Source organism: Grammomys surdaster, unplaced genomic scaffold, assembly GCF_004785775.1.
Source record: "Grammomys surdaster isolate TR1022 unplaced genomic scaffold, NIH_TR_1.0 100, whole genome shotgun sequence".
Classification (NCBI taxonomy): Eukaryota; Metazoa; Chordata; class Mammalia; order Rodentia; family Muridae; genus Grammomys; species Grammomys surdaster.
The window spans coordinates 5,808,943-5,826,644 of record NW_021604579.1 but is presented as its reverse complement, the minus strand read 5'-3'; the positions used below and the strand labels follow the sequence as shown (position 1 = coordinate 5,826,644).

The following is a 17,702-nucleotide window of genomic DNA, read 5'->3' as shown; positions in this document are numbered from 1 at the left end:
AAAATCTAAGGAAAAGATGCCCCTTTCCAGTATTCATCTAGATTGGAACTCTAGCAAAGTCTTGAATACTTCCACTTCCTTCCCTCATATAGTTGAACACACAGGCCACAAGAGGGAATTAATGTTTTCGAGATGAGTGACAGGAAACCCAGACGCTCTTTAAGCCCCTTACTCACCAGACCCTAACAACAATACTGAATGGGATAGGGAAGTTTACTTCACCACACAAAGGAAAACTGCGTCAGAACCTGAACTGAAGCCAAGCACCCTGTCTTCCCGTCTCAGGCACCTGCAGCCTGTGGAAGTGAGGCAGGGAGGCTGGTTGAGGTATTACTCTAATTAGTACACACACACACACACACACACACACACACACAGAGCAGAAGAAGAAATAGATCTTTAAGAACATTTGTTTTAGCTGGTGTAGTGGCGCACATCCTTAATATTAGCACTCGGGAGGCAGAGGCAGATAGATATCTTTAAGTTTGAGGCCAGCCAGGTCTACATAGTGAGTTCCAGGCCAGCCTGGGCTACATAGTGAAATTGTTTAGAAAAAAATCAATTAAAAAAATGTTTAATCACTGGAAGTAATGTTTTACTCAAACTCCCATGAACTTCTGTATACACAGACCTTTATATATATAAATTTTATAGTCATGCCCGGTGGTGTGCGTCTGTAATCAGAGAACTCTGGAGGCTAAGTCAGGAGAAAAACCAGTTTGACGTCAGTATACAGCAAGGCCTGTCTCAAAAATAAACTTTACTTAACAAAGCTGCCCTCAGGTTTATAAAAAGCTCCGTTCTGGCTCGAAGAAGTAACTATTTGCACCTGCAGTATCTTCCACTTTCTGCTTGAAAAAGAAACCGGCAACAACCAGTGAACAATCCGATACGCTACGCCTGCGCAGTGTACTGGCCTTGCCTCTCGCCACGTGTGGCCCTCGGGGCGCAGGCGTGACTCCTCCCCCTCACGCCCCCTTGTGCCCGGGCCCGCCCCCTGAGTTTAGCTCCGCCTCTTCCGCGTTCTCGACTGAGACCTGCAGGTGGGGGTGCGCGCGGCCGTTCCCGCGGTGGTCGACTAAGGTAAAAGTGAGCTGGCGAGGAGTCCCCTCGGCGGGGAAACGGGGCCCGGGTCTGGAGTACGGCAGTGCAGTCGTCCGGGAGGGGCAGTCAGGGCCTTCCGAGCAGCTCGAGGTCACGACCCAATTCTTCTGCTGAGGAGCAGCCGAAGGGGACATCCTTTTAGAACTGCCCTCAGAACTGCTTCCCTGCCCAGACTGCAGCAGATAAAATCCTATTTCGGGCTCTCACCCTGTGCCTGTGGGCCGGCTTGAGTTGTGACAGGTCGGAACCTGGTAGATACCGACTGTCTGTCGGAGCTCAGCCTATATGGAGTTTGAGCCTCAGACCAAACAAGGATACGCTCAAGACTGTGGCAGGGCTCAAGGCTCAGAGAGTCCACTAGCATGAACACGTTATAAAATTTGTGTACTTCGTTGTGTTAAATTGACTGTTTCCACTTATTTTGCAATACAGTGTATAAATGCTTCTGCCACATTTTTTTGGCAGAGAGGTAGGAGTGTAGGTAGGATGCAGCCTCTTTCCTATAGCTATGGACCATCAGAGGCTAGGAAAGAGCGTGGGAGTGCTTGACTTTGGGGGTCAGCCATGCTTTCCCTTCGTCTAGGATGCATCCTAGAACAACTCATGTTTCTCTCTTAGAGCTTTTAAAAATGGATATAATAATGTCACTGTGAGGGTTGTGTATGATTATATGTACATTGGTGTACATATAATGTAATGCATTACATGCAATGGTACTGATACATACTGTTGTGATTTCCAAGAAAGAGTATTTTGGTCTGGCATATTTTAGGGAGGCCCTAGGGGGGAAAGCTGATGTAACCTGAGCCTTGGAACCTCTGGGATTTACCCGTGGAATTGACCTTGCAGTATGAGGAGGGAGCTAAAACTTGTTGACCACAGGCCATGTGCCAAGAACCAGCTGAGTAGTTGATGTATAGTGTTTCCCTGGCTCCCCGGTCATCAAATAGCTTCAGCCCACTGTCCTTAGCTTCTAAAGGGGCCTGGGCTGGGAGTGCTGGGAAGAACAGACACAGGGTCAGGACTGTATAGATGTGAACTGGCCAGGAAGTTCGGAGCCCCTTCCAAGCATCTGTTCCCTCCTCAGTGTTCCTCTTTTTATAATCGAGGGTCTTTGGCTTGCATAGGAGTGTCATTGCTCTAGTGCAGATTTGGCAGTCAGAGCGCCTGGCACCAGCTAGCCCAATCATGCAGAGAGAAGTTCTGAGAACAAGCTAGCAAATTGCAGCACATGCTTAGCTAGGAAGAGCATGGCCTCCTGTCCTGTGGTCAGTAGTAATTCAATAATATGGCACCTTCTGCAGCCTCTTTATGGGTGCTCACACCACATCTTATGACCTCCTTGGTGAAGCTTCTCATCCTCCTGCTGATTGGATGCACCCATTCCAGTCACCTGTAGCAGAGACTGAACTTCCTGTAGTCTTCTTAGCCAAGTCTGTCTTGGGGTTCCTCACTCATATGTACCCTGACTACAGTTGGTGGCGAGGAGCCAGATCTATGTCATACTTCCTCTTCATGGTACAGGACTGGCACATAGTAGATCTCTGTAATGCTTGTGGTCAAATGAGTCAGTGACTTTTTTTTTAAACTCGGCTTTGGTGTTTGTTTTACAAGCTGTCAAGATTAGAAGGAGACCTCATGTTTTCCTTCATGGCTAAGGAGGGCCCTGGTTTAGATGGATCTTGCCCTACTTACAGGCATCAGAGGCACAAAGGTGCAGAAATTCTTCATGAACCAAGATTCTTCATTGTTGTTATTGATTTCAGGCCCTGGCCTTGCTATTGTTGAGTTTAGTTACGAGAGGAGTTGTGCAGTGTTCAGGGACCTGTATAGTTTGTGATATAGTTCAGGGATGGGAGAGTGCACAGGTGGCTGACTAATCAATTGTTCTGCCCTTGGCCTTGGTAAACAGTAGTCCATGTGGGCCAGCAGCTACAAATTCACATTTTTCCTTGCCAACAGCCCCAGCATATGGAATAGAAACTTCTTAGTTGAGATAGATATATATATACACACACACACACACACACACACACACACACACACGAAGGCAGAAAGAGCATAGGAACCATCTAGTTACACTACCTTTAACTTATGGATGGGGAAAGACTAAACAGGATTATACAAGGACTCAGTCGAGGATAGAGAGTTCTGGAAGTGACATGTCCAGGCACTTGTTTTTTCCCACTCTACTCTAGTGAATTAATTAATTTGAGACAGCATTTAACCATGTCTCTCTGACTGGTCTGAAATTCAGTTATGTTCACAAGCTGGCCTTACACTCAGATCCACCTACCTCTGCCTCCCAGATGCTGGGACTAAGGGTGTGTGCCACCACTACATCTGACCTTATTTGTATTTTTTAATTGTGCATGTGTGCACATGAGTATAGGTCCCCAAGAAGATCATAAGAGGGTGTTGGATTCTCTGAAGCTGGAGTTTTAGGTCATTTTGAGCCATTGAACATGAGTGTGGGGAGCTAAACTCAGGTCCTTTGTAAGATTAGCACATGCCCTTAACTACTGAGCCATCTTTCTGGTTCTCTACAAAATTAAAAAATAAAAAACTTAAACGAATTGATTGTAATTCTTTGAGATGGACTCATTCTGTGATACCTAGGCTGGCATCAATTACTAAGCACAAGAGAGTGAGTACCCTGCCTATGAGGGCTCCCAAGTAGCTATATGTGGTTGATAAAGCTAACATCTATCAAACACTATGGACTGGACTATAGTTTTAAGTACCTTAAACTGTTATGGACTTGGAAACCAAGGCAGATGGGAACAATTTCCACTGTTTTCTGGTCTTACAGTTCTGGACTTTTAGTACAGTTGTCATGGCAGTCACCTACCCAATGGGGTGGAACAGTTCTCTGGAGAGCTTGTTCCAGGATCTCTCCTCCTCTGTGAGTGAAAGCCATCCTCATGCTGAAGAGATATCCCAAGAGTATCCCAAGATGTGCCAGATGGATGGACAAAGGAATGACGCAAGTCCACATGAATACTAGCAGATCTTAGCTTGGGAATATGAATATACCTATATTGAGCTGGTTCTATAGCTTAGTGGTAGACCCCTGGCCTAATGTTTACAAGGCTCTGCCTATGATACCAGGAATACAAAATCTGTCTGCTTATTGTCATCCAGTAAAATGCACAACTTTAAGAAAAAACTCAGTCCTAAATCTTTCAATAAAGATTCCCACTGTACGAGGGAAAGATTCCATTCAGTAACATACAAAGCTCTTGCTGTCAGAGAGCCTCTAGTGTAGAGAAATATGCACCAATGATAACAACATGTCTCTTTGCTCTGCTATAAGTAATTGTCTCCTGGAAGCCTTCTCCCTCGTGTATTGTTAGGAAGATGGATCAGTACATAAATAACTGAAGTCAGATTGACTTGGGTAAATGAAACCAAGTGGGGGTTAGGGAGGAGGAGAAATCAATCCCTGCATGATCAGATTCCTAAAGGTGAAGACATTAGGCCGGAATATGGAGGGAGTTCATTCTTGGGAGAAAGGGCATCTGGAGCCATGTCTGGAGGCAGAAATGCATGGAAGGGAACACACACGCACGTGAGCACAGGCACACTGGGGAAGAGCTGTGGGCTGTGAGGAGAGAAGAGAGCTAACATTCAGCACGTGTCTGCCTTGTGGCCTGCAGTGAGCCACACAGTTTACCCACTATAATTTTCTTAATCCTCACAACCTCTGTAATAGAGGCATATTTATCCCTAATTTAAAGACTAGAAAACCAGACCTCAGGAAGATTACAGTAGCTTTGCTAAGGCTGGGTAGCTAGTAAATGACTGCATGGTTCACACAGAAGAGTTGAGTTCAGAGGCTCATATTCTTTCCATTATGCTGCAGGGCTCTGGATGCCATGATAAGGCTTCTGTTGACCATGGCTGTGGGCAGAGACAGACTGGAGCAAAGCTTCCAGAGAAGGGACATGAATGAGGCGGCTTCAGCTGTGAAGCACTGGAGATGCCCAGTCTAAGTCTGCTTATCCAGGTTATGTGAGCCTATGGCTGCTGTCACCATGCTGCTAGTCAGCACATCTCTGTCCTCTGCTCCTACAGAGGCTGTGGGCACCCTTGGATTTTAGGTACAGGTCCTGTGATACAGTCGACAGCACTGTAATGGCTCATTATTTTTTCACCATCAGATTCAACAAGAATCTGTGCTGGACAGAGATGGAGCCAGGAGTCTGGCCTTCAGTCCAGGCATTTCTCCCCCCACCCCCCCATTGTGGTTCTCCGCCTCCTTTCCAGGTTTGGGCTCACTTGACAGCTCTTCTGTCTTGCCAATGCCATGTGTTGCTTTGCTCTCCCTGCCTAAAGATAAAGCAGAGAGGATGAACCTGGATTCAGAAAGAAGGGCTTAAACCCCAGACTCTTCCCCCCCCCCCAGGGGAGGAAGCAATAGATAGTGTACAGACTTTAAGTTGAACTGTCTGGGTTTGAGCGCTGGCCCTGTCACTGGCTAGCTGTGTGACTTGGACAAGTTATTTAACTTTGCCTCATTTCAGGTTTCTTCATCTGGAAAATGGGGTACAGATATTCCCTAGATCATGGGGCTGCTCTGAGCACTAAAATGACATTAAGCAATTCAGTGGCCAGCAGGCAGCAGATGCTTAGTGAACAAAAGCTGTCTCAGTAGCAATATTAGTACATAATATTACATAATAGCCTGTTTGGTACTGATTTCATGGGAAGTGGTGTGTGTGTGTATACAAATACTTATTATGTATAATATGTACATATATATAATTATATATAATATATACATGTATGTATAATATGTACATATTACACACACACATACATGGCCACTCTCTCTCCACTGTCTTCCTCTGACGTTGCTGTTCTCTCATTTCATTGTCCCATCAAGAAGCTTAGAAATGCTCAGTGATTCCATCATAGGATTCCAAAGCATGACACCACAGAAGTACTCAGTGGGAAACAGTCCATCAAAACGCCGATGGCTTGTTAGAAAATCTCACCTGACTCGGGTTTCCCACACCTGTCTCCAGAGTAAACAGGACCAGAGCAGGTGTTCATTTCCTTTCCACAGCCTTCAGCAAGAGTTGCAAGCAAGGCCCCTTCAGTTCAGTTGCCAAAAAGAGCAACAATATGGTGTCTTTGGAAAGTGGTGTCTAATTTAGCTCCTCCCAGCTTAAGCACAGCCCCCACCCCCACCCCCAGCCTTAACTTAAGCGAGTTCTTATTGTTCTGTCATCCATGAATATGGAAAAGTTCCCTTTGATTATAAAGGGGGGATGAGATCAAGATTTTTCTCATGAGAACCTTTTCTGTACTTTTAAAGCCAAAATCCAGTTAGGCCTCATCTTCGCTTCTCCAGGCTACACCGCGTGGCTGCTTTCACCTCATCCCCAAAACCTATTTTCCATCGCTCGGATCCCATTGGTTATGCTGCTTTTCTCTCTCTCTGAGGTTTTCCCTCTTCCTGGCTGTGACCCAGACTCCGCTCAGTCTGCTAATCAGAGTCCAGCTAAAACAGTTTAGGGGAGCATGCTTCAGAAGTCTCATTGACTCATTAAGTGATAGCTCTGTGCTAAGTGGAGGGACCCAGCGCTGACTCAGGCTAGTCCTCTCTACCCTGGCTCAGCCTAAGGGGAGACTGTGATGAAGCGTCACAGGTAATCTGGGGGAGGTCTTGGGATTATTTAGGGCAGTCGAGTAGATGCAGCTTTGACCCCTTTGGCTGGACTACAGGTAAAGACTCCTGGAAGAGAGGGTAAGTGTACTTTAGGAAGGCGGATCTGGGCAGCATGAGGGAAGGGAAGCATGAGTCACCCCAGCAGAGGCAGTGGCACCTGTTAGACATCTAGTGAAGACATTACAGGCTCAGGTCTAGCTTTTGGGATCAAGGCTGGAAATACCATAAACCTTAGCCTTTTCTGTGTCCCCCAGATGTTCTCTATCTCAAAAGTCAAATGATGGACCTCTGTGTTCTGTGAGTCTCAAAGTTCTTGGTAAAGTGGCCCAAAGAAATTAGGAGTAGCAACAGAACAGTCAGGCTAAGTGGACTCTTAGCCTCCTGTGTATAACTAAAACAGCCAAGCCCCTTTGAGGACACAAAGTGTAGTAGCTTGCTGTAGTTTCCAGAGTGTCTGTTGAGGTTGCTTTCCAGAGCTGTGATTGACATGGGGAGGCTGTCTCACAAGGTATAGTAATGCGAGTTATGGAGTGCCTCTTAAATTCTGGGCGTTGGTGTCACAGTTTGACATATACAGTCTAGTATCTCACAGCGTATGTTTTTGTCCCTGTTTTGTAGATTATGTCAGTGAGGAGGGGTTAAGGAGTGGGCCTCATGCTGTTAGATGATGCCAGGGTCCCAAGCTGAACCTAGAACCTAATGTTTGAAAGCCCATATGCTTTCGACTTCCTCAGCTCTAGAGTGGCTCCAAATGGCTGAGAATACAGAGTCTATCATGAAATTCTGAATCTTGCTTTTGGTTTTGTTTACAGTAGATGACTTGTTGGCAAATTATGGTTTGCCAACTGTTTTTGTAGGTACCGCAGGCTAAGAGTGCTTCCTTGCAGCTTTAAGTGTTGGGAGATGGAAAACCAAAAGGAGATGAACATTTCATGAGACACAAAAAGTATGTGAAATTCAAACTGTGGTGCCCATGATTAACGTGTGGTTGACATATGTCATCATCACTCATTTACATACAATCTGTGGCTGCATTCTTCCCTAAAAATGGAGCAGATGAAACAACGACCATGCGGCACACAAAGTATTTACCATCAGGCCGCTGCAGAAAAATAATTGCTAGCCTCTAGTAACACTAAAGGCAGCAAGTTAAAGTTCATAGATGTAGTGGGAACAGGAAAACAAACCAGCCAAACTTCCTTGAGCTCTGGAAATAGTTTTACTGAGCCTGACAGAGTCCTTTGGGAATAAAAAGCACAATAGGGCTGTCCAATGTGCTGAAGTCTCTAACAAGCAGTGAACAGGATACTTTGTGAATGAAGTGGTTCATTCAGATTCACTGGAGCCCTTTTGTGCCAGATGCTACAGTAAATGCTAAAATGTCTAAATGAAAATATCTACATCCTGTCTCTAAGGAGTTTACAGGCTGGTGGGAAACTCACAGTGTGGATTTTGTGTTGTAATGGAATGATGGGAGCTAGGTGAGATGCTGGAGTCAGTAGAGAAAGAGGAGTCCAGGCCACTTGTGGTGGTGTCCTCTCTGGTAGTGTCCTCTCAGGAAGTTGCTGTGGGCCTTGAAAGATAAATGGGAATTCCTTTGTCAGATTCTCTGGCACTGGAGTTACAGATGGTTGTCAGCTATCGTGTGGGTGCTGGCACTTGAACTCATGTCCTCAGCAAGAGGCTCTTAACTGCTGAGCCATCTCTCCAGTCTGAGGAGTCCTTTGTAAGGAGCTATAGACAAGGCTGAGGGAAAGGTCTGGCAACATGAGCATTTGGAACTCATATAGAGTGGGGAGAAATGACTTAATGGTTCTGACTAGGTGGCTGGCAGGATGATGTAATCGGATAGAGAAGAAGAGAAATCAGGAGGAAGGAAGCCACGGTAGGGGCTGGGGACAAGTCCAGCTTGGCAAATGTGATTTGAGGTAATGTTGAAATGCATCCAGTTTCCGGTTAGAAACTCAGAGACTTTGGCACAGAAGCTCAGAATTTATACTTAAGCACATTTTCAGTGCTTTTCCCTAGAGAAAAGAGGAAGTGCAAGTGTGTTTCGCAGAGCAAAAGTTGAGCAACTTTGACACATGATGACTAAAGCCAGAGGGTTAAAAGCAGCATTGTGCCTACAGAAAATGAAGCCATCACATTGGGAATCAGCAGTGATTGTTTTGGGCACAAAACTGACTCCATTCTTACCACCTGCTACTCTCAGGGTCTGCTCTATCTTGCTGGCACTGGTACCTCTTGCCTGTAAGACTTGGGCCTAGCCACCAGGAGCAAGCTCTTAAGCACTTCTCCCAAACAAGCAGCTGGGAAGCGTCAGCTTGAAACCTCTGTGTGAGACTCTCAGAGCCAAGAAAAGGCTCCATCTCTGTCTTCGTGGCAAGATACATCTTTTACTGCCTAGAATCCACAGTGGGAGCAAATCTGAATTTTTTTTCTTTATTCAGACCCTTGATAAATCTTCTAGTGCTTAGCATCAGGATTTTCAGATGCCCACCAGTCAGCTTTTAAAGCCTGAGGTATCTGTGACTCCTGTGTGTACACCTGCTTCCAAGTGTCACTCACAGAGCTGGGACACCTGGGTTGATCAGCCTCTCCTCTGGTCTTCTTGGAGAAGCCAGCAGTTTCACGCTCTCTCTCCTTCTGCTTCTTGAAGATTTCCGTGCTGGAGGAGATGGAGCAGAAGCAGGTGACAGACTGAAGGACATTGACTGGACAGAGGATAGTGGATAACTCCCTGTGACTGGAAGACACCAATTTTGGGATTCCTCTGAGACTTCAAGTTCTCCAGTGTCCCTGCTGAGTTGAAGAACCTTGTGGGTAAGATTGGATGTACACCCCCCCTCTTCTTTAAAGCCTCATCTTTATTTATTTTGTGTTCCTTGGGGATGGGAGGATTGTATGTTGTATGTGGCCGTCACAGGACAACTTTCACATGTTGGTTCTCTGCTTCTGCTGTGTGGGTTTCAGGGATCAGACTCAAATCATCGGGCTCGGAAACAGGCTCCTTTATCTGCAGAGCCATCTTCCCAGCCCCCACTTGCTTCTTTACATTACTTTGAATTGAATGTTTCCCATATTTCCAGAGAAAGGCGTGAGTTGATGGCTTAGCCTTCTCAGGTCCCAGTAACTTCTTGCGATGGTTACTTAGTATCAGGATCACATCTCTTCTGGAACAAAATGGCAGAGGGACAGAAGGAAAGTATAACAGTAAGTAAAATATAAAATAAAGCTGCCACACTGTAGCAAGATGAAACTGGGTTCAAGATGGAAGTGTCCAAGGTGAAATTCTTGTGTTCATTGAGTGTTGTTCTTCCCAAGGAAATGTTGGAAATTCTATCTATATCCCAGACACAGCTCATATACTGAGGTCATGGCATGTTCTGTCCTTTGCTCTAGCTGGAGGTCTCATCATGCCAGGCAGGTTATCAGTCAAGCCTCAGTGACTGATTTGGGACACATGAGGGTTGAGTAGGGTTGTTTTAGCCTGACCTGTGACACAATACCAGCTGCCAGGTGTCACCTGTTTTCACCTGAAGCCTCCTGCTGGCACTGCCATCTTCCCCTACTCCCTACCTCCTGAGCTCCCACCCCACGTTCTCTGTTGGCACTGCTGTTTGTACGGCTGCCTTTGGCTAAAAAGCATATCTTTATACACCTACATTGAGGTCTCACTCTGTGGCTGGCCCCTTTAAAGTGTGGTCATAAACTATGATCTTCTCCTCTGTCTCCAGTTGTTTGTCAGGACAATTTCAGCCTCTGTGGTTTCCTCCCTCATTCTATAGCATGCCCTTCCTGTCTCTGCCACCCTTGCCTCTGGTGTAAGCCTTCCTTACTTCTCTCTGACCTGCTGCGGCAGCCTGTCTAGCCCCTTCTTGGAGTGGCTGCTGTTTGCACCGCATATCATAGCTGGCTGGAAGGCCACAGGGCTCCTGGCTCCCTCCTCATTGTCCAGCACAGAGGTTCACAAGTGTGCCACACAGAAACCCTTCCAGGGGATCTGCAAGACCAAAAGGTTTCAGAGTAGTGGTATTATTTGTCCTGTATTATTTGTTGCTGTGTGGTGACAGTGGGAGGTTAAGGGAGTCACAGGAGCTGTGGTCCTGCCCATGCCATTCCTCACTGCCACCTATAGAACAGCCACTTTCACCTAAGAATGCCCTTGACAAAACAGCAGAGGTGTTAATTTTACTGAATCTCAGCTGAGGACCATCTTCTAACATTCTGTATGGCATATAGAAGATGCACTTACAGGGTACTTTTGTGCAGCAAAGCACAATGAGGATGTACCAAGGAATGCACTGGTAGGACTGTTTGGATTATAAGCTGAGTAACAAGCAGCTGTTGTCATTCTTCCACAGGAGAGTGATTGTTGGTTATTAGGGTGGAAAGAAGACAAGGGCCAGTGTCGGAGCACCTTGTGAACTGTATTAGTGAGCTTAGATGACTGGCTTAGCCTGCTCTTCTCAGCCTTCATACTGTGCTCCCTACCCAAGCCCCGCCCTTTACTACTGGTTCCTTTTGTATTCTGTAAACACACACTTCCTGTCCCTGCTTCTCTCTCCTTCCCTATCTCTATCCACCAGGAGTTTCAATGTGGCTGTAAAGGCTCCTGGTGATCCCAGGATGGGAGCCGAGGGAGAAGATGAGTCTAAGGGTGTGTCTCTGGGTATCTGAGTGTCACAGCCCTCTTGAAGGGCTGCAAAGTATCACCCCATGCCAGTTTCACTGCTGCTGATTTGAACCACATGGCCCAACCCTTCTATACATGAAGATCTGGAGGGAACAAACCTCTCCAGCTCTGTGGAATCTCACAGACAGTACTCTGATGGAGTTCATTTCATACATGGCTCCTGACATTTATCGTCTGTTAAATTTGACCAGCTTCTGCTCAAATATGCCTTTTCTTTTTCCCTTACACCTAGTGATGTTGCCAGAAACCACATCTACCAACTCCCAGGTCAGACGGGAGAAGATTGTCACTTTACACTTCATTCTGGACTCCCATGAATAATGTGCTTAGACACTGGTTTGTAGTTCATCCTCTATAAAATGACAAAACACAAAATACTAAGGTATCTCAGAGCAAGAAGAGATTTCTGGAAGGTTAACGTTATTAACATAAAGGTGAGGATGTAACTCTTAGGCCTTTGTGGTAATGTAAAGCAGAGGAGAGCTGCCCAACCTTTTGGACATTAGAGCACGTACAAGGACAGCCGTGTAAACTGTGAGCCGGGTCTCATGATACACAGAGCCTCCGCTGCTGTGATAAGGCGTCATGATCAACAGCCGCTGGGGAGGAGCTCAAGCTAGGCAGGAACCTTGAGCAGGGGCTGACGCAGAGGCCGTGGAGGAGTGCTGCTTACTAGCTTGCTCCCTGTAGCTGCTGCACCTGCTTTTTTATAGAACCCAGGACCACTAGGCCAGGGATGGCCCCACCACCATTAAACACTAATTAAGAAAATGCCCTACAGCCAAATCTTAGGGAGGCATTTTCTCGTCTGAGGTTCCCTCCTTTCATTCAGGTGACTCCAGTTTGTGTCAAGTTAACATAAAACCTGCTAGCGTAGTACATCAGTAAAGAAGACCTGTACCAAGATTTATAAAACAATAGCATTGATGCCACCAGCTGCCACCAGCTGCCACCTTTGCCTTGGGACAATGGGAGGAAACTGAGGGGCATTAGAGTTTGGGAACAGTGTCATGACAAGTTGGAAGTTTACATTCTTTTGTTTTTTTGAGACAGCGTTTCTCTGTATAGACCTGGCTGTCCTGAAACTCACTCTGTAGACCAGGCTGGCCTCAAACTCAGAGATCCACCTGCCTCTCTCTGCCTCCCAAGTGCTGGGATTAAAGGCATGAGCCACCACTGCCCAGCAGGAAGCTTACATTCTTGAACCAGACTCCAGGCTTCAGTTCTAGCAGTGCCACCCACTCGCTAGGTTATGGTGTGCATATCACTTTTACCCGTTTGTATCAGTGTCTTCATCTTTAAAATGTGGACAAGAATGATGCTTATGTCAGAGTTGTGAAGACTGCATCAATGAGTTCGTAGAGTGTGATACCTGTAAAGGGCTTCAGACATTGCCTGGTACACGCGGACCACATGAGAATGTGCACTGTTTGTATGGTAGTGTGCACCATAACTTCTGCAGCTACAGAGGCACGGATGACCCTAGTCTCTCATGTTCCCTCTTCCCTTGTCTAACAGGGCTTACTCAACCCCCTCCTTACGTGTGTCAAACTTCCTTCATTTCCTTTTCTGTTTATGGTCTTGTTGCGGTGGGTCGTGCGGATGAGACCTGGTCCTGTGCATGGTAGATGAGCATTCTCACTAAGCTACCCCCAGCCCCTCGGTTTCCTCCCATTGTCCATTCTCCTCAGCTGACCCTGAGGATGCAGCTGAGTTTGTCTGTAATTATGCCCTTTAGCCTGCTCCCCACCATTCTTCCTTTTCTAGAAAGCTCTTGAGGATGAAAGAAATACTCAGACAGACTGAGTCCTCCAAGGGCTGCAGAGGTGGAGTGGGGAAGGATGAGAGCTGTTTGCAGAGCTGAGTTAAGCAGGTGGCCCTCTGGTATCAAGTGTGAGATGTGACGGCGGGTGATCGGTATGCCGTCTCCATCAAGGAACAGATGCACGTCTGGGGGACAGTGGGGCTGACTCATCAGGCTCAAGAGAGAAATGGCAGCTATTTTTAGAAAGTAGACCTTGATGCTCTCTGCTGGGGAAAGCAGTGGCTAGTATCTCTTATTATTATGGGTTGTGCCCCCACCCCCAGGACTCCTTGGGCTCTCCCAATTGTTTCATGTGTGGAAGTACCAGGCTAAGTCTTAGATATGTATCCTTAACACCTGCTATACTCCCAGTGCAGTCTGTTCATGTGGGTGTGTACTTGGGTGTGGTACATACATGCAAGTGCAGATATGCGTTTGTGCAGAGAGGTGTGGAGGCAGAGGGCTGACACTGAATGTCTTCTTCAGTTGCTCTCCAGCATTTTCTAACTAGAGTCTCATGGTATATAGCCCTGCCTTGACTCTTGATTTGTAAACCAGACTGACTTTGAACTCACAGAGATCTCCCTGCCTCTGCTTTCTGAGTGCTGGGATTAAAGGCCTTTGCCTCCACATCTAGCTAAATGTTGAATTTTTATACAGAAAAATCTAGACATAATTTGAAAAACTGTAATCAACCTCTAAATTGCAAAGTATATTTGATAAAAGGTTTTTTTCCTTCCCCATTGTTGAAGATCAAAACCAAGGCCTTGAGCACGCTGAGCTCTGTCACTGAGTTCCTTGCATGCGCGTGCGCGCGCGCACACACACACACACACACACACTGCACACTGTGCACACACACACACACTCCACTCAACCCTGAGCACCATGTACCACCTCTAGCCCGTTTGTTTTGTTTAAGTAAAATTTGATTCAGACAATAATGGAATAAAATGATAAATTTCAGTCCCATATAATTCGGAAAATCCTGTAAAGAATGAAGAAAATAAAAACTATCCCATCACATAGAGCATGTCTACAAATTAAAAATGGTCCAGACTTAAAAGAGCATATAAACTCCCAACATGGCACTAGATGGTCCATTGGCACACTGTAAATTACAGGTTCATGTATTTCCACCTGGACTTCCCATCTGTTGTACGTTCATGTGTGTATATACATGCCTATGCGCACACAATGCAGTTTTTGAAGCACATCTGTATATTGATTATGTCATTGGGCTCTTGTAGCGACCTGGCAAGTAGACAGGAAATGTGTGTTTTTAACTCTAGTCCGAAGATGAAGGAATTAAGGCTCTTAAGAGGCAGAGATGCTCAACCCTGAGGCTGTCTGGTAAAACAAGCACTAGAAACTCTCCTTTGTTCTCCTGACCCAGGCCCATGTGCCTCCCCTGTCCAGAATGTGCCTCTCCTGACTCCATGTGCACCTCCACCAGAGTATACAAACGTGCCCCCCTAGCCCTGCTGACACAAGAGTGAAGACTGCAGTCGGCCTGGAAACTGAAAACAACTGTTCCTTTCCTTTTTATGTTACCTAGTCTGAAAGAGGACCGGGCTTCTAGAAAACAGACTAAGGACCTTGTGTGTCTGAGACCTTTTTGGAGAGAGAGTGTGATGGAGTTGATGGGGTTCATAGCCCAGAGCAGCCTTTCCTCACATCATCTACAAGATACAAGCACACCCACATGTCTTTTAGAATGTGCACTGGGCATTTAAGGGGCTGGGTGCCATGCATCATATGTACCATATACTATTTCCATTTCAGTGCAGTTTGCGATGGATGATATTCATCTATGCTGTACTGTGACATATTGCAGAGACAGGTATGCAGGATCAGTGTGGGAACACAGGGAATGATCAAAGCCAAAGAAAAGCCTAGTGTATTAATGGAGCTTCTCTCAGACACTTGGAACCAGCCCCTAGTTCTACACAGTAATACCCCACTTGCCCCATGCCTAACGGACTTCCAGTGTGATTGATTGCATCCACCTTAGCTCATCTGGAGTTATTGGGGAGCTGCACAGGGTGAAGACTTTTGAGCTGGCTTCAATGGCCAGAAAGAATCCCTACACCAGTGAATCAGGCAGGCAGAGGTGCAGGATGATTGTGGGGCTTCCCTGAGGATGCATTTGTCTAGTGGCTGGGACATACTGAATTAAGGTCTCTGTGATAAAACTAGAGTGTTGTCCACCTTGTCCCAGCAGCCCCTCCCACCCCATACCTCTTGCTAGGAAAACAGGGAAAGTTAATGGTTCTTTCATTTCACTGTTCCCCTGCATTTTTCCTTCCTAGTTTTAAAAACAACTCTCCCTCAACAAGTTCTGTTTGCAAGGAAACCTTACCCATTTGTCCCTTCTGGCGCACCTTCTTCCTCTGAGATCCATGCAGAATAGACCAGGTACTCTGTCTTTGTGTGTGAAGCCATAAAATCTAATATTGAGTATGTGGTTCTGCCCAGGGGTGTGCTGCTTCCACGGGAGGCTCCACAGTCCTGCTGTGGTAAAGAGCACAAATAAACTGCCGCTAACAGGGTTTTCTGTCTAGAGCTGTAAGTATGTCTGAGAGTCCCCTGTGAGTCACACTGCTGCCAGCTCTCCTGCTGTTCTCCATGCTGCCTGCCTGTTGGCTATTTGGTTTGTCCACAGGCTCCTAATCGGAGTGTGGCCAGGGAAGGGTGAAGGAGCAGAAACCACATCCACTCCGGGTTTGCAGTACTGGTGAGGAAATAGTTGGGACAAGGGCTGACACTAGACTGCACACTGGAGGGAGGACAGTCCAGTTGTGTCCCAACCCATCCTGTCCCCCTCCCCCAAACCTTCAAAGGCAAATGACCTTGTGCTTTCTTTCTGAAGAATTTCTCCCAGTGCCCTGTAAATGCATTTTTCCTTGTGATTTACCTTATGAGTGTGGGTACTTCAGTAGCAGGATTTAATCCTTTGAGAGTTGTAGGGGGCTTTGTCGTCCCCAGGTAGAACTAGAGCTTGAAGCTGTTGGCAGGAGTAATATTTTTAGATACTCTATGGATTCTTTTCATCTGTGTGTTTTTTCTTCTCTCTTCTGGGGTGTAATTGAAAACCTGCTGTGATCAGATCCCTAACATGGAGGGAGGGATGCATCTAAGTGGGGCTGTCAGATGCTTGGCCGCTTAGCTGTGCTTTCTGGATTGTGGTGTTGAATGTGCCATTCTGCATGCTTCCTGCTAACAGCTGCCAAGTGCCTGCCTCTGTGGGTAGCATGCATGTGGGCAGCGGCACTAAGCAGTCTTCTGTCGCATCCTTGGAGAAGGGAGTGGGCTTTCCCCTTCATGAGCAAAGAACCAGACTCATTTTAAAATTTCTCAGGACAAACCAAGCCTCAGAGCCTATGTTTACTGAAGTTTGGTGTTGAAGTCTCTGACATCCTCCACCCGTCAGCTCTCGGGCGCCTCTATTTTAGAAGGATGTGGAGGCTTAATCACCCTGGTGGGGATTTAGACCCAGAGACTTCAGAGAAATCTTATTATTTCTAACTGCAGGCAAAGAGCATTAAGGCTCCGCTCTGGATCAGGGGCATGACATGTTGTGTAAGTGATTCGTCTTTACCAGGGGAAGGCCCCACTAGAGCGGCCTGGAAACAAGACCGAGGCCGGCTCTCCTTGTTCCCCTGCTTCTCTTTCCCAGTTCAGCCTCCTGCTGCATCCTCCTGTCTTCACCCTTCTTGCCCGAAATGTCCTGTGTCTGTGTCTGTCAGCATGCAAGCCAGGTGCCTACCAGGGAGAGGGAATGATGTCTGTCAGTGGCTGGCCTCCCCGCACTCTTTGGAGAAGGACCTGGGAAGGGAGAGCCCAGCCCCCTACCCCTCTTATCTTCCAGGATAAGGCAGACTCTATAGAAGGCCTTTCACAGCCCCCAGTGCAGGTCACGGAAGTCTTGCCATCAGGTTCCATCCTTGCTCCTGCCTTACCCAGCTCCTAGCCCCAGGGACCCCGTCAAAGGTGGGACCCTGCTGATTCTGTTCAGGGACTCTGGTTCGGTCTAAATCCATGTGCTAATGAGCTTGGCAAATTCAGGCTTCTGGTCGCCTCTCCTAATCTAGCTGCCTGTCTGAGTCCTTTCCCACAGTTAATGATCTCCTATAATGGTTTTGCCTTTAGTTTTGCCTCCTGGGTCAAAACAAATCAATATCCCTCACAGATATTTAAAAACCATCAGTATAAAACTCCCGGGTCTCTCTTTTCTCCTTCTGGGTAAACTTACTGCTTGATCGGTATGGTGCAGTTTCCCTTATGGTCCCTCTTGTCTCCCAGAGATGGGCAGCAGCGAGCCCCTTCCTATCGTGGATAGTGACAAGAGGAGGAAGAAGAAGCGTAAGACCCGGGCCACTGACTCTCTGCCAGGAAAGTTTGAAGGTTGGTGCCACACT

The 17,702-nt window shown here is 46.8% G+C and overlaps 1 protein-coding gene across 6 annotated transcripts in view; it reads left to right on the top strand.

Moving 5' to 3' along the window:
* The first annotated feature begins 983 nt into the window (after positions 1-983).
* The window catches only part of Mknk1 (MAPK interacting serine/threonine kinase 1), a 39,079-nt gene continuing 22,360 nt past the window's right edge, over positions 984-17,702 (top strand). For 5 of the 6 annotated variants that reach the window (XM_028784910.1, XM_028784902.1, XM_028784895.1 and 2 more), the window contains exons 1-3: positions 984-1,083; positions 9,441-9,604; positions 17,587-17,688. In XM_028784910.1, the coding sequence (XP_028640743.1) occupies positions 17,589-17,688 (100 nt within the window). In that variant the 5' untranslated portion in view covers positions 984-1,083; positions 9,441-9,604; positions 17,587-17,588. Of the gene's footprint in view, positions 1,084-9,281; positions 9,304-9,440; positions 9,605-17,586; positions 17,689-17,702 lie in introns of those variants that run through there. The other variant, XM_028784885.1, reaches the window with a different exon arrangement.